This window comes from Rhinolophus hipposideros (assembly GCF_964194185.1).
Source record: "Rhinolophus hipposideros genome assembly, chromosome: 10".
Taxonomy (NCBI): Eukaryota; Metazoa; Chordata; class Mammalia; order Chiroptera; family Rhinolophidae; genus Rhinolophus; species Rhinolophus hipposideros.
The window spans coordinates 63,806,841-63,830,271 of NC_138056.1; the positions used below are offsets into that span (position 1 = coordinate 63,806,841).

General features: G+C 46.5%; 1 protein-coding gene across 1 annotated transcript; it reads right to left on the reverse strand.

The window, feature by feature from the left end:
* Positions 1-360: 360 nt before the first annotated feature.
* VSTM5 (V-set and transmembrane domain containing 5) lies at positions 361-22,849 on the reverse strand. Its single transcript, XM_081063363.1, has 4 exons — positions 22,630-22,849; positions 3,425-3,751; positions 3,170-3,310; positions 361-3,038 (listed from the first exon to the last, which is right to left on the reverse strand). Exons 1-4 carry the CDS (start codon positions 22,718-22,720, stop codon positions 2,995-2,997), a joined length of 603 nt encoding a protein of 200 aa, XP_080919489.1. The 5' UTR covers positions 22,721-22,849; the 3' UTR covers positions 361-2,994.
* Between the last annotated feature and the right edge of the window lie 582 nt (positions 22,850-23,431).

Consider the following 23,431-nt stretch of genomic DNA (forward strand, 5'->3'; position numbering starts at 1 on the left):
TGAATTGCTAAAGAATGTGTATGGATACTCGAATGATAGGGTAGGTGTATAGCAGATAGAAATGAGCAGGAGAGACCTATCCCCCGTTAGAAAGCTCCTTGCTGCAGTTCCGACTTGGGTCAAGACCCCTTGTAGCTGCCCTCACTTAGGACACCAATGCCTTACAAGCCCGGCAGGATTCCAGGCTTACACATGCGCCTAAATCAAAGAGACGTGTTGTTAAAAGTCAAAGAAAGGAGGAAGACATTCCGCGTATCAGAGTATACAGCCTGTTTATGAGGACCATTTTAGTAAGCTGCTCAAACAAATCATAAAAAGAAAACTGACAGAAACGGCCTTGAGAACCAAAAGGGAGAACTGGGCACCTCAGCAGGAAAGAGATAAAGAGAAGGGAGAGGGGGAGGCAATTCTACCCATAGAAATGAAAGCCTTCCTGCAATCTAAGGAGAGGCCTTCCCCCCTTGGGACTGGTCTGCTCCACATCTTGGAATGTATCTGCCTTTACTAATAAAATTATTATCTTTTACCTGCACAAAACGCTGTCTCTCAACTGAATTCATTCCTTCAAGAAGACAAAGAGCAGAGGAATATTATCACCACCGGATAACAGAGCAAACATGATTCGTTCTATTGTCATTTACAAACATATGCCAGACTCAGGACTGTGGCAGAAGGTTTTGTTTATGCCCACAGCTGATGGAAGCTTCCCCACGGCCATGGACTTCTCAGCAGCAGTGGGCTCACACACAAAGGACCCGGGCTTTCGTTTTAGGTTTTATTTCATTCTTTAAAACATGTTTTTTTTTTCACAGTTTGAAGCATAATAACTTACAGCTTAACATTTAGGGTGGCTAACCTTTATGACTTCATATTTTCTTCTGTGAAAAACAGACCAAAACCTCAGGCTTCTGGGATCAAAAGCTTTCCACAGGAATGTTCAGGATGGAGAGAGCTTTAAAAGTGCAAAATGAAGAAATGTAAAGCTGAGGGTATAACTTTCAATGAAATTTTGAGGGGTGGGGGGGCCAATTTACACCTGGGTTTTGCCCGTGGAGGCCACTCACTGGGTATTTGTTTCCATTTCTCCTTTTATTGTGAGAATTTTCACCCCTGATTTCTGACAAACTGAGATGTAGAGTTCTGAAAAGCAGGTAGAATAAAATAGGACACAGATTCCAGCAGTTACCAAATCCAAATTGGTTTCCTGCTGATGGGCTTTGTGTGTGAAAGAGAAAGAAAGAAGCAGATTATCCTTGACTGCCCTTTTCTCTCCAGTTCCCCTCACCCTGCTTCTTCAGGGCACCAGAGACCTGTGGAAAGAACCCGTCCTGGCACAGGCTTGGTTCCTCTGACTGGGGAACGGGCACAGGTGTGCGTGTTTACATGTGTGTGGACAGGAGGTGACTTGAAGTGAGAACGTGTCAGCTGCTAGAGCTACGAGTCAGATGTGTAGACTGTCTGCCCTCTTGTCTTTTGAGTCAGGTGGTGCGTTCAGAGCCCGTCTCTCCATCACCGATAGCTCCTGTCTGAATACTCCAAGAGGTCTCTTCCTGCAACCCTGGGTTCATTACTCGGGGAAAGGCCTCCTACTAACTTTGCCAGGCAACTCTTTATCTGCCACATGGGAAGAAGAAAAGATGTGGGCATTGCGGACTTGAAGGGAGGGCCGAGAGAAGGGAATGTTCTAGCTCTCCTTCTCCTTTGCATCAGTGAATTTGCAGCTGAGGGCTGGGGACATAACTAAAAACTGCAGCCTCCTAAAAACTGCAATCATTGGGGTGGTACCTTCGGTCTGCAGCTAAGAATACTAGTGAGAGAAAAGATAAAGGGAAAATAAATTTAGGCCTGCTTTAGAGATTGCCAAATGGAAGTTGGGATGGAGAAACTCGCAGATAAACCTAGTAACCAATATTAGAGAGGAAGGGACAAGGCCAGCTGTGATTCAGTCCCTAATTTCACTTGGCACCCAATACCCCAGGGCATGCGATCAATTTCCAGTACTCAGTATTGCACTGATTGCTTTTCAGATCCTTGAAGAATCGTCATGCTTGTCCTAAATTGCTTGGGAAGCTCTATGTCTTCTGCGGGCTTCACTTGATATCCTGACTGTGAGGTAGGTGAGTGCCAAGTGTTCCTTTGCCCACTTGGGAGAGGGAGAGGGCCTGACTTGAGACATGAAGTGCTAGTGACTGAGGAGGCTAGATTTTGAAGCCTGCGCTGCCCGACTTTCCAGGTGTACCACCCATCATGCAGGCCCCACTTTTGCACAGCTGGTCAGGAGGCCATCTGAAGGCCAGATGCTGCCCACAGAGAACTGTGGTTTTCCTCACACTAGGGCCACAGGAGGGAAAATCCAATTCATGCTGGACTTAAGAGAGGAAGAGAAAGGTAATTTTCTCCTTATTCCTTGTTCCCAGTGCTGGTCCCTCAACAAATGAAGCTCTTCTCCCTAAAGTTCCAGGCCATGAGGGGCCCTGGCCCTGCTCCGAGCAATTCGCTATAGCACAGCAAACCTCACTCTGTCCCTTCCTACCTCTGTCTCTTAGGCAGGCTGTCTAACAGCCTCATGGTTTCTCACAGCAGGTGGTTGGAGGGCCCCGGCAGTGCAGACAGATGGACAGAGCGCTGCACACTTGATCTGGAGATACGCTGCCCTCTGATATGGGACTCCCCCAATGGCCATGCCTCCGGGCCCAAACCCTATGCCACTGGTTATGGGTTAGCATGGCTCTGACATGCAGCCAAGCAAATCTCTGGCTCAAAGCCTCAAACACTCTTCTCCTTAAACTTCATGCAAGTACAAGAACTGACTTTGTCCAATCCACAGCTTTAACTGCATGCAGTCACCTTGGTGAACACCAGGCGGTCCCACCGGGAATGGGTGGCTGTGGCAGGACAATAGGAGGCTCTTAGAGTAGATTGATGTGTTTACTCCTTTCACTGGAAAATAATATTTTCCTCTTGAGGTAGGAATGTAATGGGGCTCAGCCTTGGCTAACACTCAATGTCTTGCAGCTCAATCTCCTCGGTTGTGCTCTCTGAAAAGCAAAAGACAAGTCAGTGAGTTGCAAATGAGTCACAAGGTGGTTATTTGGTGAGAACAAGCTTAACATGTACGACCACTTGCCGTAAAAGCAGACACTGATTATCACAAGCCCCCGAAAATTACCTTTGAGCTTGTGCCTTCTCTTCCTCTGGAATTTATATGCACACTTATTACAAACCCACATGAGGCTGATTAACACTGCGGCCACAGCAGCAAGAAAAGCAAGGAAGACAGCAACGAAGTGGAGGTCTTCGTAGAGGATCTCTATGGTGGGGGGGAGGGCAAGGGGAAGATAAATCTCTTAATATCATGAAGTTGACCCCCCCACACACAGACACACTTGCAGTCACAGGGGCGCCGGGCCCCTGGGGCTCTTACCTGACACATGCAGCATGATGGTGCCAAACTGGCTGCTCCCCAGTTGCTCTGTCACCGTGATGACATAGTAGCCGGAATCCCTCACGCCCACACTGAAGAGCTGGATGGAGCCGTTGTCAAAGGTGCAGACTCTGTCCTTGTGGCTTTGGGAGACGTTGGCCTGAGTCCCTGGTTTCCACTCTACGATCTTCTGCACTCCCCAGTGGGATGTGTATTTCCATTCGATGGTGGGGATGCCATGGCAGGAGTATTCCACTGACAGAAGGATGTCTTCTTCCACCGTGGCATTGATGGCAGCCTGGGGAATGTACAGTGACACGCCCCGACCTGCAGGATGGAGTGCTAGATGTGGGGCCACTTACATGGACTCAGAGTGACGTGAACTTCTATAATTCTCTGATGGAGTGCCCATGACATGCCAGGTTCCCTTCTCGGTTCTAGTGCTGATGCTACAGTGGTGAATGTTATGGACTAAATGTTGAGATCCCCCCAAATTCCTATGTTGAGACACTAACCCTCAGTGTGGTTGTATTTGGAGTTGGGGCATCGAAGGAAGTTGGGTTAAAAGAGGTCATAAGGGTTGGCCCTGATCCAATAGCCTTCAGGTCTTTGTAAGAGGAGACACCAGAGAGTCTGTGCTCTCTCTCCATGGGCACACATGGACGAAAGGCCATGAGAAAATGCAGCAAGAAAGCGGCTGCCTGGCAGCCAGGAAGAGAGCTCTCACCAGAAACCCAGCTCTGCCAGCAGCTTGATTTTGGACTTTCCAGCCTCCAGAACTGTGACAAAATACATTTCTGTTGCTTAAGCCCCCCGGTCTCTGTTTTGTTATGGCAGCCCGAGCTGACTAACACAGTGAACAAACAAAAGGTTACTGTTTACTGTTCCCTGGAGCTTCCATTCTATAAGTGAGCCAAACAAGGGCTGAATGAGCCAACCGATCATCTTAGATAATAGTGAGCTTTAAGGATAAGAAAACAGCGCCCTTTCGGCCAGTAGGGGTGGAGGTGGTACACACCATTAGAGAGCACAGGCAGGGAGGACCTCACTGAGGAAATGACGTCTGAACTGAGACCTAAAGTACAGGGAGGAAGAAGAGGCAGCCAGGTGGAGACATTTGGGAGGCGCATTTCAGGCAGCGGGAACAACTATGGAGACCGCGGAGTGAGAGTGAGTGCTGGTTTGTTTGAGGAACAGAAATAAGGCCAGCATGGGAGAATTCAGTGAGTCACGGGCAGAGTTTAGGAGACAAGGTTGGAGAGTTGGGCAGGACCCAGGTTGCGACCTGAGGGTCAGGGGTGGGAATCCATAGGAAAATGAAGTAAGAGGGTGACATTCTCCATTAAGTTTGAGAATGTCTGCTGTGGAGAACGTTCCAGGGCTGAGGGGAGCAGAGTGGAAGCAGGAAGAGGACTCGGATGGCTGCCAAAGGGGACTCTGGATAAGAGATTGAGATATCACCTTGGAGGGTGACAAGCGGTCTGATTTAGGAAATGTATTTGGAAGTAGGGAGGACAGAACATGCTGACGAAGTAGACGTAGGAGTGGGTGAGGCAAAGAGGCATCAAGCTGAGATTTCTGAGTGACATGGGTAGATGAATAGTGCCATTGGCTAAGGTGAAATGTATGTTGTTACACATGTATTCAGTAGGTAGCAGGCACAGGCCCTGTGCTAACTGCTTTACATACATCACCTCTTCGCCTCACGCAGCCTATTGTGATTCTATTGAGAATTTACATATAACAGGCTCCCCAGGATTAACTAGCTCGTCCAATTCACTCCACAAAGCTGGGACACACAAGGGCTGCGGACTCCAAAGTTTATATATTAAACCTGTATGCTCGAATCAATGGTCAGTGATTGGCAGTTGACCGCACAGAATGTGACAAATGCCCCCACACTGAGAAGAGTGGAAAGGGCTGGCTGGAGCCCAGAGAGTGAATTGGGCAAGACTCAAGCTTGGAGTCCATCCCTTGGTTTCCACTTCCCCCTCCTGTTTAGCCCTCTCACTCTTTGGGTGTCCAGTTGCCCGGGGGCCCCTGCTCTGTGGCGGCAGGTAACCATGCCTGTTACCTTTCCAGACCTTTCTCATCGTCCTCTCTCATTGCCAGCATATCCCACCCATTTGTGCTGCTCTCCTAAGATCTGGCTAGGTAACTGGAGATAAAAAATCCGATAAATTCCGTGCTGAAAAATTAGGATTAATGGCTTTCAAGAATTATAGTTGGCAAGTAACAGAAATGTATTTTCTCCCCAACTCTGTATTTTAAAAAATGTTAAACTCCCAGAAAAGTTGAAAGTACCATTAATATCTATATAACTTCTAGATTCACCACAATTATTAACTTTGCCACATTTGCTTTCTCCTCTCTTTTTCTCAGGAAGAAAACAGAGGTAAAATTGCAGGTCAGCCTGTGGAGGGTAGGAATTATGTGTTTTCTTCATCTCTTTGTCCCTTGTACCTAATGCCTGACATAATGATTGGTCAATACATGTCTGTTGAGTGAATGAATAAATAAATGCCAAATATTTATAAAAGCACAAAGGATGAGCCATTCCTGATAGAACTGTTCCTGCTTGGTGGTTTGAAAAATTAGGCAACTCTAAAAACTAACAAATAGATAGGAAATAACTATAACTCGGTCAAGGCTTTCTGTAATAGTTATATAGACATTATGTACTTTACAATCTTTATCTCTTTTGTTTTTTACATAAGAGTCAGCAACACTCCTACATAGCTAGGGAATGGCAAAAGTGGGCTTTGTTTTTTGTTTTTCTTTAATTAAAGTTTATTGGGGTGACAATTGTTAGTAAAGTTACATAGGTTTCAGGTGTACAATTCTATAATACATCATCTATGTATCACATTGTGTATTCACTTCCCAGAGTCAGTACTCCTTCCATCACCATATATTTGATCCCCTTTACCCTCATCTATCACTCCCCTCCCCCGACCCTCTGGTAATCACTAAACTATTGTCTATGTCTATGCGTTTTTGTTTCTTTATTTGTTTGTCTTGTTCCTTTGTTGTTTTCAGTTTTATATCCCTCATATCAGTGAAACCATATGGTTCTCGACTTTTTCTGTCTGACTTATTTCACTTAGCATAAAAATCTCAAGATCTATCCATGTTGTCGCAAAGGGTACTATTTTATCTTTTCTTATGGCAGAATAGTCTTCCATACACAATGCAAAGTTGGAATTTGAATGCAGTTCTATCGGATGTAAAATCCGTGTTTTTCTCATTCTACTACCATGTAGAAGGACTATCATTTATCAATCTATGTTTTCTGATTTCTCTGACCTCAAATCCAAGCAGTTGGAATAGCAATTACTGTAAGATCTGGAGAACCATATTTAGAGCTAGTAATAAATCTGTGTCATCACTTATGTATGTTTCATATATATCCTATGTTAACCATGTTGATCAAGGGAGACTGCCAGCTCTTTTAATAGCCTTAGGGACCTTCATTTGAGCCTTTCAATTACTTTGCCCCAAGAAACAGCAAAACTGAAAAACAAAAATAACAAGTCCAAGTTTCTGAGATGCTGTTGTAAAAAAATAATATAAATGGAGCCAGTTTAAAATGGAACTCGAACTTCCATGCCAGAGGAACTGCTTTGAAAGATCTTATGCCTCAAACCTTTGCAATATTAAAACAGGGCCAAATAATCTTTGGACTGGACCTAAAGCAACGTTGTGCTCCAAAGAACTGTTTGCAAAAAGCAGATATTATGACTACTGGACTGATGATTACCTGACTGAAAATTAAAAACATTCTTTAGAATTAATATCATTATGTTAGCTTATCTGCACCTATAGAAATGCCTTCCTTCTATTGATGTAACTGTTCCCCTTCCCTTTCTCATAAACATCCTTTGCCTGGGTCTTCTAACTGAAACAAAATTTGGGCCTCTGCCTGAATCAGTGCTTCCTGAATAGCTACATATATTTTTTAAATCTCAAATTAATGCTTGTTGCCTCTCACTTTGGCCTGCTATTTTTAGGCTAACACTGATACGGCTAGAAACTGACCAACTAGTTTGTACTGGTTTCTGTATTTTCTCTTGACCAGAAAAATCTCCTAATCAGGCAAACTAACCAGGCACTTAGCTAGGTTGTAAGAGCAAAGAGTTCTTCTTCCTGTCAATCTACCACATATAATTAGAAATAAATGGTCCATAGCAAAGATGGAAAATTAACAGTTCCAAGAGTTTAAACGCAAACTGCTTGTCAACTGTTTAAAAAGTTGAATTAATGAATAACTACCTCTGCACCTCATGTTAAAATCATTCCAGAACAAGTCTGGAGAAACTTAGTGTCTAGACTGATATCAGACCTAGCTTAAATGTTCTACACAAGAAGGTTGGTTAATAAATCAGATTTTACTTTGAAAATGGCTGTCAGGCAGCCATTAACAAGAATTAGCTTTGTGAGAACAAGGAAAGATGTCCATGATATGTTATTAAGTTAAAAATAAATTTATAAAACAGCATATTATTTATATTCATGTAAATATATGTTAATATGTACATACTATGTATAGAAAAATGTTGGAGTAACATATGTTAAACTGTTAACTAGAGATTGGATAGCAGCAATTTTATTTTCTAAATTACACATTTATATAATTTTGAAATTTTCAGTTATTTGTTGAATTAATAATTATAAAAAAATTATTTTTTTAATAAATCTTTTTAAGTTCCCCTGATTAGTTGAAGCAATGTTGTGGGCAAAGTTCAAAGAAAAGTTTAAAAGTTTACCTTACTTTTCATCTCCACTTGAATTCTATGTGAAAAGCAGAGACCTAAATTCTACCCATTTCCCAGATAGATGCGAATGTCTCCTTTAAGGAAGAAGTCACAGAACTGAACTGTGCCGGGCTGATTCACAGAACTGATTTTAGCAAGGTAGAAGTCACTGGAACCTGAACTAAGAAGCTTCCTGAAAGCCTGTTTTCCTGGAGCTGGTGAGAACCTCTGGGAACTATTTAGAGAGAAAGGACCAGGCAGGTGAAACCAGCTTCCCAGCAATGGGCTGGAATATAATATAGCAGGGCTTCAGTTAATGGAATTTCATTCCAAGTCATCTAATTATAATGTTGATGAGAAAAAAAAAAATCGATTCTTGGCTCGGGCCACCGTCTGTGTGGAGTTTTCACATTCTCCCCATGTCTGCATGGATTTTCTCTGGGGACTCTGGTTTCCTCCCACATCACAAATATGTGCCCCTGAGGTGAACTGGCTTGTCTACATTGTCCCAGTGTGAGTGAGTGTGAGTGTGATGGAAGGGCATTCTGTCCAGGGTGGGTCCCACTTTGCACCCTGAGCTGCTGGGATAGGCTGCAACCACCATGTCCCTGAACTGGAATAGCAGGTTGGAAAAGAATTCTAACTTGTTTTTACCAATTTGTCTTAAACACGAGGTCAGACAATTAAGTTCGTGAACTCATTGCTGAATATCATCACGGTCACCTTCAAAGTACTCCCCTGGGGAAGCTATGCACTGAATTCAGCGTCTAGTCCACCCTTCAAAGCAATTTTGGAACTCTTTTTCTGGAATGGCCATCAGAGCTGTTGTCGTGTTACCCTTGATGTCCTGAATGTCATCAAAATGTCTTCCTTTCAATATTTCCTTTATCTTCGAGTAAAGAAAGTCACTGGGGGCCAGATCAAGTAAGTAGGGAGGGTGTTCCAATACAGTTATTTGTTTACTGGCTAAAAACGCCCTCACAGACAGTGTCATGTGAGCTGGTGCATTGTCGTGATGCAAGAGCCATGAGTTGTTGGCGAAAAGTTCAGGTCGTCTAACTTTTTCACGCAGCCTTTTCAGCACTTCCAAATAGTAAACTTGGTTAACTGTTTGCCTAATTGGTACAAATTCATAATGAATAATCCCTGTGATATCAAACAATGTTAGCAACATCGTTGCAACAAGTTCATGAACTTAATTGTCATACCTCATATATGTCTAGCTCACATTTATTTCAATATTTAATATCAAAAGCATTTTGGGTCTTCATTTAGAAGTTTGGTGATGTTTTTGTAATCAGAAATATACCATAGGAACTTAACTCTTGTTTATATCAATTAGCCTAGGGTATAATTGGGTTTCTTATATATGTTGTTTCGTTTTTCCAAGTACCCATAGATGACATTAAGTGAAGACGTAACTGTACTCAGAATGGTTACTTTTTCCTTTTCTTATAAATAAATTACAGCGGTAGTGTTTTGGTGCTTTTTAAAAACTGATCATTTAAGAAGGATGCATGTCCTGAAATCACAGCAGAGGGCAACAGTATTCAGAACACAATTTCAGCAGACAAGGGAAAACCTCCGGGAGGAGGCTGTGAAGATGAGGCCGGAAGCACAGTGTCAGGCCCACCAGGGCACAGCACTTCCCACGGCCCCACCGCTCAGCCCTGTCAGTGTGTCACAAGCCTCAGGGTGAGCAAAGCCTCCCAGTTTGCCCGGGACTGAATTTTCCCAGGATTTGGGAGTTTCAGTGCTAAAATCAGGAAGTCATGGGCAAACCAAGACAGCTGGTCACCCTATCTGAGGCTTAAAGGAATGTTGAAGAGCAAAGAGTAAATTCCCAGGTATACAATGGCTGATTTCCAAGGCATCCACGGGGCTCAGCAGGAGTGGTGCGGGGCAGCCAGCTCCAGCTCCGGGTAAGTTGAGAGAAGACAAATACCATTCTTCCCTTAACTCCCTGGCTCCTAAACACATCCCCAAGGGTCAGCACTCCCACTGCGCCCCCACTTGAGTGGATGCTTCCCACCAGTCATTGAACCCAGTCTACACGTGCCACGTTTCCTCCATAGCAGGCCACTGGCTCACGGGTGCTGGCCTGGTGAATATTATTACCCCCATTTTATTGAGAACCGAATTCAGGTTTGCAGGAGCTGGGGAAGGGGAGAGACACTCATGTAAGCTGAGGCTGGAAGGATAAGACTTTAAAAGCATGGGAGAACGAGGACGCACAATCCCGGCTGAGGGCAGAGTGAAGCCACCTAGGGGGCACAGCGGATTCTCAGGTTGGGGACCCAGTGAGCAAGAAGTGCAGGTTGGCTGTAGCATGAGGAATCTGTGACAGGCTGGGGGTAACCCGAAGGAGTTATTCCTCAGGCAGGGAGGACCCAGGGTGTTTTTCAAACAGAGGCATGGCAGGATCTGAACTGGGCTCCTGGAAAGGCAGTCTGGCAGCAGAATTGTTATCATTTACACACATTACCCGCACTGCTCTGGGCCCACCACATGTGCTTGTCCTATCTATGTACCTTCAGGAGGACCGCTGGCTGGAGCCCAAACAGTTGGGAACAGCTGGGTGTGGCCCTATCTGGGCCTGCACCGGGGAGAAGATAGGGGACAGCAGGAAGTGCACACGTGCATGGCAGACTGTGAGAACGCGTTTCCAGTTCACCTCGGCCACCCCTGTGTCCAGCACAGGGCTTGGCGCTTGTAGGAGTTCACAGTATACTCGTGTGAATCCTTGTGGCACAGTTGGTCCTGTCCAAAATGTCTACAGAGACATTTGGTCCACGCCAAAACGTCCTTGGTATTTGATCCTGTACCAGAACGTCCATGGAAACATTTGGTCTGCATAGTTCATATAAAGCGTGCTCTACTGCAAGATTTGAACCCAGACCCACCTACCTCCCCCCATGTGCCGTGACCAGCTAGGCTGCTGAGGTGAGAAGGGTTGTTATTGGTAATACAGCCACAACACAATTATTGGAGTAATAAAATTTGATAGTATTTTTTTTATTATGAATCCTATAAAACAAAAGTAGAAATAAACATTATGGGCCCTTTGAATCCAGGGACATTTTCCAAGTGTGGACATTTTGGACAGGACCAAATGTTTGCTCATTGAATGAAGGAAGGAAGGAAGGAAGGAAGGAAGGAAGGAAGGAAGGAAGGAAGGAAGGAAGGAAGACATGTATGCCCTGCCTGTCAAACTGCTGCCCATTTGGACAGAACAGGAAGGGAGGGTCTATGCTGAGCTGAGGAGGACAATGGATCTGACTGAGGGGGGTGCTGGCAAGAGTCCTTTCCCAATCCTAAGTCTGCTGAGAGTCAAATAGCTAGGATGAGAAATGGCACAGTTTTGCACAACTAAACTATCCATGTCCATGGCTCAATTCTGCCATTCTTGAAACAAGCAAGCCTGGAATTCTGGAAACACAGCTTCTTGTAGGAAGCCAACACACAACCCGAAATAATGGCTTCTGGGTTTAGATGTCATGAATAGTGTTGATGACTGACAATTGCACATAACTTACAGGGTTATGTTACCTGTCCCTCCTGTTAGCTCAGGTAGTAATTCACCCCCTCAGTGCCTGATTACTCAGAGACCAAAGATCAGCTTGTCCCTGAGGGCGCTCCCCCATGATCTTGCTCTTTGATGGCCTTAGGAAGTCACCAGACGTCAGCCAAACCAACACACCATAGACAGGTGCAGGTTTCGATAGAAGCTGGGAGACCACTTTCCTCATCAGGTTCCTGTATTTGTATCCCAATCAAACAAAAATCACTCCAAAATAGCAATAGCCACCATTCCCTTTGGGAACACCTGTTAGGTACCAGCTGTCATACACAATTATCGCAGACCAGTGAAACCCAGGCTGGGAAAGTTGAATGACTTGGCTACTGTCCGACTGATAAAGATGAAGAAGTCTGATAACATTATGTTGTCAGGAGTGTGCAGCAGTTGTACTCAAACATTACTGTGGGGATTATAAATGGGCGTAACCTACGTGGAGGGCAATACAATGAAACCTCTAGAATTATTTAAATAGCACATACCTCTTGACCTAGAATTCCACTTTTAGAAACTTATCGTACTAGCACTCAGTGTACTAGATGCAATGATACAAGTATAAGCATCGTCACTGAAGCAAAGTATGTACTCAGTCAATTGCAGTAGTAAATACTGGAGACAACCTATGCGTTCACCAGTGAAGAAAAACTGTTTCTTACTCTACTTCCAACCCTTCTGACACTAACTCCCTGGAGTCAGCACAAATCACACAGGTTAAGGGGTCAGTCTCACAAGACCGCCTCCCACTACAGATGCCAATCACAAGTCCTGGCCTCCCATACTTTTGCCCAACTGGCTACACATCAGGGGTTCCCAACACCCCCTTCCCAGGTTTGATAAGTTGCTGGAACAGTTGAAAGAACTCAGGAAAGCACTTTACTATTACCAGTTTACTACAAAGGATACAACTCAGGAAGAGCCAAATGGAAGAGATACATAGGGCAAGGTCTGTGGGGAGGGGCATGGAGCTTCCATGCCCTCCCTCTCTGATTACATCACCCTCTCAGCATCTTGATGTGTTCACCAACCCAGAAGCTCTGTGAACTCCTTTAGTTTGGTTTTATTATTATTATTTTTTTAGTGAGGCGTAATGGTCCATTATATAGGCATGATTGAATGAAATCCTTGGCCATTGGTGATTAACTCAATCCCCAGCTCCTGTCCCTTCCCTGGAGGTCAGTGGTGAGGCCGAAAGTTCCAACCCTCTAATCATATGGTTTGTTCCTCTGCCAGGCAGCCCTCACCTTCCAAGAGTCTCCTCATTAATAAACAAAAAGACACTCTTATCACTCTGGTGAATCCAAGGGACTACAGACCAAATATTATAACAAAAGATGCTCTTATTGCACCTGTCACTCAGGAAATCACTAGGGTTTTAGGAGCTCTGTGTCAAGAACCAGGATCAGAGACCAAATACATATTTCTTATTATGTCACAACCAGTTAAATAAATGATCAACATTCATACATTAAATTATCAATATTCATACCCTGGACTACTAGAGACATTAAACAATGAGGTAAACCTATGTGCATTAGTATTTGATGACCTCAAAAATAATGAAAAAGCACAGGCAGAATAGTGTGTACAGAATGTTTCCATTTGAGTAAAATGCACACACACACACACACACGCCTACTTACCTGTATAAATGCACCTCTGGAAGGATACACTACAAACGTGGAGCTGTAGTTATCTCTGGGGAGGAGATTGTGTGTCTGGGGTGGAGGAAAGCCTTACTCTATACCCTTTCACTCTATACCCTTTTGAACAGTTGGAACATTTTAGGGAGTTTGTGAGTTACTTAAAAAATAAAAACATGATTCCAAAAGGAAATGCGTGCAAACATTATCTGAGCCCCAGATTTTTCACATTTGAAAATGTTAGTAATTCACATTTACACAATTGACAAAGTACTTAACAAGCATTATCTCAACTTGTGTGAGGCAGGAGATGGGTTAAGAAATTATGGTTTTTGTTTTAAGGTACTTGCTTATCTGATCACTGAGGAAACTATTACCAGCTTATAATAAAGGGCACAATATGACTCAGGAACAGCCAAATGGAAGAGATGCATAAGGCAAGTGGGGAAACTGAGGCTCAGAGGCCTAATATAAGTGCTCCAGTCCTTGCCAAGTAGAAAAATCAGAGCTGAGACTGGAACTCCACTCTCTTTTCCTTGCCCCACAGCTGCCTCCCGTAAGACAAGGTACTCTGAGTATAGACCTGGGCTTTCCAATATGGTAGCTGCTAGCCACTCATAGTTATTGAACACTTGAAATTGGCTAGTCCTAGTTGAGATGTGCTCTAAATATAAAACACACATCAGATTTGGAAGACTTAGTATGTTAAATAGAACGTAAAATATTTCATTAATAATCTTTATCTCGATTACATGTTGAAATCATAATATTTTGGATATATTGGGTTAAACACAATCTATTATTAAAACTAAAAAGTGAAAGAAAACAGGTGAAATTAATGTGGCCACTAGAAAATTTAAAATTATGTATGTGTCTTACATGTGTGACTTGCATGATATTTCTATTGGACAGCACGGGTTTAGACTATCACTCTTCTACCCTCTTGCAAAAAAAGAAAACCCACCCTGTTCCCTTAAGGTTGTTCCTATCTCCTCTTCTCAACAATGTGAGCGCTCTGCCCCCCGTTCCAGCATCCTCATGGATGCTCCATCCTTGCTCTACAAGAACATTCTTCTTCTACTCTACCTTGGCCTCCAGTAAAGCAGCCTGCTCAGCCTACAACCTTCTTCCTGTTTACTGTTCAGCTTCTACCATTGGCTTCCTGGGTCCTTCCTCTTTTTACTTTCCCCAATCCATCATCCTTACTTCCCTCCCTATCTTGGTTCCATTCCCATCATGTCCTAAGCACTCCTGCCAAATCTTTAAATTCCACTGGCCTCTGTCTTTTGCCTGGCAAACCCTAGCCCGCCATCAGCAGCTCTCTGCTTCCTCTCTGCCCAAACCTGGGCATCAGCACTGCAGCAGAATTCCCACAGCAGACACTCTCCAAAACAACAAAGCCCACTGTTTCCAGTGTACATTCAAGGTCACCGAATTCAAGAAGGCTCTCCATACTGCCAATTTTACTATGTTTTCCACGTAAATTTACTCTTCCTTTTTCCTGACTAAGACAGGGTCCCTCCAATCTCTTTGGACTTCCAAATTCCTGCTCATTCTCAGCAGATGACCTTCTCCTTCTGGGGCACTGCTGACCACTCTCTCCTGCTTAAAACACCCGTGTGGCTTCTGGGCCACCACACTCACCTGGTGTTCTTCCCGGCTCCTTCTCTGACGGGAGAGTGGAAACTCAGCAGGCTTGGTGAGACGCCAGCTCCACCCTTCTCCACAGAGGTGAGAAGGCACACCTGCTTGTGGGAGCAAAAGGTGGCAGGGGAGGGCACGATGCTGGCCCGGAAAGCCCTGGGAGGGCCACCCCATGGACACTCTCTGGAACCAAAGACCTGGGTTCTGTTTTGGCTGCACACGTCCTAGTGGGGTGGGTGCACAAATCCCTTTACCTCTCGGACCCACCGTTTCCTCATTTGTAATTACAGATCATCATGGCTTGGACGTCAATGAGTCAATGAAAACACAACCCAAAAAACCTGGGGGTGACAGAGTTTGACAGCCAGGAACAATTCCAGGGGGCAGAGGAACTCCCTTCCCTGATTTCTTACCCAGAAGAATCCCTTAGTCCAGGCCATGAGAATTGAATCCAGTCTCATTCCATTCAACGAGCATTTGGGAACAGAAGCGAGGGGAGCTAACATTTGCAGAGCATCAACTCAGCGTCTCATGCTCTATGTGGAAGTCCATTGTTAGTTAACTTGGCTCCTGACACACTCAGCCCAATTTCTTCTCAGAGCCCCTGCAGAGAGGGCCTTTCGAACCCAGAAAAGGGTGAGCGAAGTAATTCCATTTGCCCCCTCCACCCTCTCCAATGCTATAACACAGTATTTTTCAACATGTAGCTGCATCACAACACCTGCAGGGCTTGTTAAAACAATTGTCTCAGTTTCTCACTCAGCATCACAACACCTGCAGGGCTTGTTAAAACAATTGTCTCAGTTTCTCACCCAGTAGGCTTGGGGTGAGGCCCTGGAGTTTGCCTTTCTAAGTAGGTGACGCTGCTGCTGGTCCCAGGACCACACTTTTAGGACCTCAGCAGTCACGATTCTGCAAGAGCGTAGGGCAAAGTGGGCACTGAGGGTGCCTCCAGCATCCCTGAAGGCTGGCCCCTCCACTCCTCTCCAACATCACTGCTAACTTCGTTTCAGCCAGGCCCGCGGCCACTTCTGCTGCACAACTTCTCTTCTTAGAGAAGAAAGACTTGTGACACCCAGGCAATGCCAGAATGAGGACAAGTGCGTCAAGACGGAAAGGAGACAGGTTCTGGTGAACAGAACAGTGTACAACGAATGCATTCATGGACGCTGGAGTCAGACAGACTCTTGTGTTCAGAATTTAGGTTCGCCAGTCACAGCTGTGTGGTCTGGAGTAAAGAGTTTCTTTCAGTCTCAGTTACCTTACCAATGAAATAAGTTTGATAAGTCCTCACTTAGCATTGGTGATGATAGGTTCTTGGAAACTGTGACTTTAAGTGAAACAACACATAACGAAACCAATTGCACCATAGGCTAATTGATCGAAACAAGAGTTAAGTTCCTACGGCATATTTCTGGTCACGAAAACATCACCAAACTGCTAAATAAAGACCCCAAACATTTCTAAGGTTAAATATTGAAATAAATGTGAGCTATGCATACATTGAAGAACGACTGATAAAAACAAGTAGGATGATTTTCCCAGATTGTTGTTTCCAGTTCAGGGGCATGGTGGCCAGACCGTATCCCAGCAGCTCAGAGAGCACGGCAGAAACCCACCCTGGACAGGTCGCCCTTCCATTGCAGGACGCACTCACACTCACACCCACACTCAGTCACACTGGGACAATGTAGACATGCAGGTTCACCTCACAGGCACGTCTTTGGGATGTGGGAGGAAACCGGAGTCCTTGGAGAAAACCCACACAGACATAGGGAGAACGTGCAAACTCCATACAGACAGTGGCCCCAGCTGGGAATTCTTTTTTTTTTCTTATCGATATTATAATGAAATGACAGTGAACAAAGTGACGATGTATGAGACAATGTTATTCAAGGACCTGCTGTATACTACGTAGTGTGGTGCTCACTTCCTGCAACAGAATGAAGTTTAAGTGAGACAATGCGTGTAAGGAGATTATTATAGTTTCTAACAGTTAATGATCACTCAATAAATATTAGCTATTATTAATGAGAATTCTTTGAAGGTGCATTGAGCTGCTTACTGAGTTAGTGAGCTCCCCATCCTCAGGGGTGTGTAAGCAGAAGCTGGAGCTGTACCAGGGATGGAAATAGTAGATCTGAGACTGGCAGCTGGTTCTCCCAGCTCAAACCATATAGTAGGGTGTAGAACTGGAATGAGCATTTGTAAATCTGTGATTCCTTTATGGAAGTGTGGCAAGAGACTGAAATTCCTCCCTGAGGAATTCCTTCTGGAATCTTTCTACCATAAATAAGAGCCACCCTTGCTAGAAAGCTGAACTCTTTCCTGAATGGCCCCGGGCTTTGGTCAAGTCAGTGTTCTGTTTCCACTCAGATGCCAAGGAAACCACGTATGGTGGAGGCAGCTGCCTGGTCCTGAACAACACTGGGGGGGTGGGGCACTGCTGGGTTTGCCCTCTGTAGAGCTGGGCTGCAGGAATTATGGTCAGGCCTGGGCCAGTGGTCAGCCTGCGGAACTGGAAGCTGGCGTCCTCCTCAGACACCTCTGCACAAATGTGTGTGGAACAGGAAGATGAAGGAAGAAAGGAGTGGCTCATGAATTATTTATTGAACCCAAACTTGGAAGCAAAGCAGCCTGGTCTCCTGACTTAAGCATGGTGGGAAAGTATCTATAGGTTTGTCAGGATCAAGCCACAAATAAGATATGAACAAGACTCTGCTGCACACAATGGTGGGTATTCTGAGAACAGAAAGGGGGAGAAATATGCATCTTTCCTGACAACTGATTCCATAGAAGGAGACTAATGGGGGGGACCCAGAAATGGTCTAGTCCAGGAGCTCTCTGCCTGCCACACATTAGAATTACCCGAGGACCTTAAATATGAAACAAGCGGTGCTGGGTCCAGCCCTCAGCAATACCAAATCAACTGTCTGGAGTAGGGGGTTGGCATCTGTAGGTCCTGCAAGACCCGCATGCCCCACCCCCCGCTGCCACCAGGTGGGTCTAACGTGCGGAGGTGTTGGCTGAGAAGCACTAAGCCAGCCCACCCTCACATTGTCCTATGTGCTCAGAGAAGGAAGGTGACCTGACCTACAGGGGTCAGAGCCAGCACAGGGGCTGTGACCAGTTCCCAGGCCCTTCCCCTTCTGTCCACTGAGAGTTTCCAGGAAGCCTCAGAGCAGCGGGCTTCTCTGGAGTCAATGTGGCACAGGCCTGAACTGCCCCCCTGGGGTGCGCCTCAGCAGGGAAAAGGCCAATGTGCTTCCTGGACCACATGTGGACAAAGAATGTCCTGTGCTCTTTTTATGGTCCAGTGTGTCATTTCCCCTTTGCCCACAGGTCTGACTGGTGCCTTCACTGCCCAGCACACCTGTTATGGGAGCAAATCTTTTTCCAACTTTGAACTTGCCAGTCGTGCCTCTCTCCTACTCCCATTTCTGCAGTTTAAGTAAATACTTTCCTATCCCAAGTCCATTTTTCTAGGGAAAACCCAGATGCAGGCAGATCACGGTCCTGAGTGCACTGAACTTACGGAGATGTCGTGTCAGTGGAGTACCGGCTGAAATACCAGTGTGTGCATGCTAAGGCAGCACCCACTTCCTCTTTTGCTTAGCATGCCCAGACCTGCGACGCCCCAAGGGGAATAGTGTGCCTAGTTTTTGAGCAATTGCTGTATGCCTAGAATTCTCTTCTCCACCCTGCCCTGCTATGTACACTTACTCATCTTTCAAGACTTGGCCTCACCTTCTCCATGAAGCCTTTCCTACTCTCCAGGTAAGATGACTCCTGGTGACTGACAGAGCCAACAGACATTCCTGATCTCCAAAGGTGTCCTGAAGTCTTCAGGACACCTTCAGTCCAGACCAACAGAGATTATAGCAAAGCTATTGATTTGTAACATGCATCCTGACTTGAGACAGATTCAAATATGTTTTGTTAAGTCTCGTAGTGGATGAAATGTATAGGTGTCCTCCGGTCCTGGGGATAATGGAGAAAGGAGAGTCTCCTGACTACAGCCCCTTCCTAGACCAGCAGGAATTATACTCAGGACACCTTTGGAGATCAGGAATGAAGAAATTTGGGTCCCTTTCTGGTTGATCCCACCGTTCCCTTAATAGCTTTAATTTAATCCCTCAGGCATTTTTTTTTTTTGGTCCATTACCGCTGTGGGGAGGAGGTGTGTGTGCAGGGTGCCCCTGTCAGGCTGGAGGTGGCCCTGACCCCCCACATTCTGCATATGATGGGCATATCACTAGAACTGCACTTGTCACCCTGTATTCAGAGTCTGCTCTCCCCTAAGTGAGGGCTAAAAGCTAAAAGCTTAAATATCCATCAGGAGGAAGCTGGCTAAGTAAGAAATAGCACATTTACATGATGACATAGAGGTTGAAAGGAATGAGCAAGATCTCCGCTTATCAACGTGGATAGAGCTTTAAAAAATTAATATAAAAACTAAGTGGCTGAATAGCAAGTACAGCACTATTGTATTATTTAAAAGCACACCCAAACACCACGTTTTTGGTAGGTACATGTATACGTATGCAAAACTTTGTCTATAAATCTGCAAGTTCAATGCAGAGAGAGACGACACCTCATTGTTCTCTGTTTCATCTAGGGCCAGTGCAGAGTCTGATACATAGTAGGTGCTCAGTAAACATGTGCCACGTGGATGGCAGCACAAGGTGACCAGTGGGGCTTTGTCCTGGAGCGATGGATCTGGGTGTCTCCCCAGGGAATTCAAGGGGATTCCTCCTACACTGGCTGTCCATCCCATTCCTACCTATCTTACCCCCAGTTAAGTCCAGAACCCACAATTCCTTTCTGATTGTGGCAGCTCCTGGACTGTCGACTTCCTCCCCAGACCCAGACTGAGCCCCCATTCTGTTTCTCTGCTCTCTAGGGCACTGGGCTGTGACTCAGTGGGGACCACTCCTCTACCCTGGCCTCACCTTGGGAAAGTAGGGATGTCAAGGGCATTCGTGTATGTGTGTGTGTGTATGTGTGTGTGTGTGTGTGTGTGTGTGTGTGTGTGTGTTGGGGGAGCAGACTGCTTCTCAGAAGCTGGGGTTGAACCACAGGAAGCAAGCTGACTAGGCCCCAGGCCATTAACTAAACTTTCCTACTTTAGTCTTGAATCATCTGCTTCCAGATGAGAGGGAACACTGGCTACTCACAGCCCTGTTGGCAACCTTACCATGTTAAGAACTGAGAAAGGAAATGACCAGGGGTCCTAGAAAGGCAGTCCACCTTGGCCTGCTACAGGAAGCCTGCAAGCTTTCGGGGTGGGGATAAGCCTTTAAGTCCCTGTCTTAGTCAGCTCGGGCTAACAAAATACCATAGAATGGGGGGCTTAAACAACAGACATTTATTGCTCACAGTTCCGGACGCTGCAAGTCTGAGATCGAGGTGCAACAGATTTAGTTCTTGGTGAGGCCTCTCTTCCTGGCTTGCAGATGGCCACCTTCTTGCTGTATCCTCCCATGGTGGAGGGAGCAACTGGTGCTTTCCTCTTCTTATAGAGGCACTAATCCCATTATAGATGTCTCAACCTCATGACCTCAATCTAAACCTAATTGCCTCCAAAAAGCCCCACTTCCAAGCCCCACCATCGTAAGGAGAGTTAGGGCTTCAACATATTAATTTCAGGAGGACACAAACATGCTTTCCATAATAGTCCCACTGATAGAGAAAAGGCTTCAAATGCAGGGAGTTTGTGTGCTTGTGTTTGTGGGGTGGGCTTTAACATAGACTTCAGTGGAAATGATGAATGTCAGACTTTCTGGGTGGTAGCTTTTGACAGAGGCTGAAAAGGCAGAGAATGGAGGGAGCTGGTGTGAGGGAGCCCACTCCACACCCTCAGGGCTGGCCCTGAAGGACAGGCCTCATTCAGGCAGGGGTACAGCCATTCACTGTCATTTAAGGAGTAAACCCTGGCTAGGGACCCAGAGCTGGAAAAGACTGCCTGCTTTCCTGGAGCTTACAGCTGTGCAAGTCAGATATTCAGTCCAAGAATTGCAAAACTTTTACCTGTCCTCCAGGTTTTGCACGTGCTTCAACTTTGTCTAGGACACCCTGTATTCCCTCTGTTCTATTCCCCTGGTTGCTCCTGTCCATCTGTCAGGTCTGAGGAGGTGCAGCTCCCTTTGGGAGCTCTCCCTGGTTCCCTCAGTCTAGGTTTTGAACCTCTAGGGCTTCCAGAACGTTGGCACATCCTGCCGCTCAGGGCTCGCCACCCCAAGCTGGCACTCTTGTTTGCTTGCATGAGAACAAGACTGAGAACCATGGTATCCCCAGTACCCACTGTGGCTTGCTTCCTGCAGGTGGAGGGTGCCCTGAATGAGTGAGTGAATAAATGAATTATACACTGCAGCAAATGGCAAGTCCATGAACATCAGGGACATCTGTGCAGATGTTGCCTGAGAATAGGGGTTGGAAACATGTGCTGGAGGGGTGTAAAACAATGAAAAGGTCACTGCCATGCCAAACACACCTACCCACCTGATGGGCTAACAGCAGCTACTTCTTGCCCCACAGACAGCCAGAGGCACATACCCCGTGCCAGTCATTGTAGGTTTCTGATGTTTGCAGCCTGCAAAGCTGGGCACTAGCCAGAGAGGCATAAAGGTCAAGAGTGCTAGATTGCCCAGGTTTGAATCCTAGCTCTACCAATGTCTACTCTGTGCAAGTAACAACAACCTCTCTGTGTCGCAGATTCCTCACTTGTGAAACAGGGCTAAGAGTAGCACTTGTGTTTTAAGGTTGCGCAGATGATTAAATGATAGAAGTCTTGTAAAGTTTGAGGCTGGGTGAGTGCATGTGTGCTTAACAAGTGCTGGCTCTTCCTATCGTCCTCCCACCTTCAGTGGCCCTGCGTTAGTCACTCTCTAAACCTCAGCTGACTGACTAATCTGTAAAACGCGAATGCTAATAATGACAATGATTACAGGAGGAAGTAAAACTGTGCTATAATCATCGGTTGTTTGTGTCAATGGGATTTTGTGCTGTGCCTTGGGGCTGTGCGTTGAGCAGGGGGAGTCTAGTGGCGACCCACCCAAGCCTTCCGCTCAGGGCTGACAGGGGAGGACCCCTTGTGCATTTAGGCTCCAGCACCGAACCCCAAACCCCAGGACCCCTTTTCCTCGAGAGAGTCTGCTGTGGGTGGGCTCGTCTGAGTTATCCGGGAGACCCACAGAACGTGCTATTGACCCAGAAGCCTGAGGGGTCAGCGCAGTAGGGAGCCAGGCCCGTGCGCCCTTGAGGTCTGGGACACCTCAGCTGAAGTCTGGCTATTCCAGGAAAAAGAAATGAAAACTATTGCAGAGAAGGCGGCCACCGGACCGGGAGCGGGTTATCTCCCGGCCGGCTTCCGGCTCTGATAACGCCCGGCCGGGCGGGGCGGGGCGCGCACCCCAAGTCGCCCAAGAGGTCCCTCTGGCCGCGCCCGGCCCCCGGGAAGCGGCGCGCTCCCTGCGAGCCAGGAGGGCGCGCCGAGGTGGGCGAGGGCCGGCAGCCAGGCCCCGCAACACCCGGGACCCTCCCGCGCCCCGCAACGCGTCCTCCCCGCACCCCGCCCAGCCCAGCGCTTACTCTGCAAACAGCCGGCTGCGGCCACACAGAGGGCGAGGAGTCCCAGGGAGATGCCGCGGTGTTTCCTCCTGCGGCTCGGCACAGGCCTCATGAGAAAGCCCGGGGCGACACGGGCCGGGCATGGGCTTCCCAGAGGCGCGGCGCGGACCAGGCTGCGCGCGGTGGCCGCTGCTCCTGACCGCCTACCTGCCTCTGGCTCCTTCGGGGCCCCTAGGGCCAGATGCAGATGAGCTGGTTGTACTCTCGTTGAGCCAGTTCCCCAGTAGTTGGAAAGAAAACGGGTGGGTGGGGTGTGGGGTGGGGGGGGGGGAGAGAGAGAGAGAGAGAGAGAGAGAGAGAGAGAGAGAGAGAGAGAGAGAGAGAGAGAATGGGAAGCAATGGCACACACTTAGAGGTAAATAATGGCAAACAAGGAGCAGTCTCCTTCCGTTCACACCCAGTTTACTGGTATTGATTCAAGATTCGGCTGGATAGTAGGAGGGAGGGAAAGCACTAGCTATTGCTTCAGGACCAAGAGGGACCATCTAATGGCCCCCTGGGAAACAAGAAGGCTTTTAGGAAAGTGAAATGATAGGTTGGGGTGAGAAGAATGAGAAGAGGGGGACAAGGGAGCCTCAGACTGGCTGCTCTGGGTGGAGCCATCAGACAGTGATGATACTCATCCACCATCCATCCATCTATCCAGCCATTTATCTATCCACCCAAACTTCCTTCATTCATTCACCATCCATCATCCATCCATCTACCATCCACCATCCACCCACACACCCATCCACACACCCATCCACACACCCATCCATCC

Excerpts from the sequence above, each read along its gene's own strand:
- VSTM5 (XM_081063363.1), bottom strand. The coding sequence starts at position 22,720 with ATGAGGCCTGTGCCGAGCCGCAGGAGGAAACACCGCGGCATCTCCCTG. Across the intron at positions 3,752-22,629 it reads CGCAGCCGGCTGTTTGCAGA|GTCGGGGCGTGTCACTGTAC; the intron begins GTAAGCGCTGGG and ends TCCATCCTGCAG. Across the intron at positions 3,039-3,169 it reads GAGAAGGCACAAGCTCAAAG|AGAGCACAACCGAGGAGATT; the intron begins GTAATTTTCGGG and ends TTTGCTTTTCAG.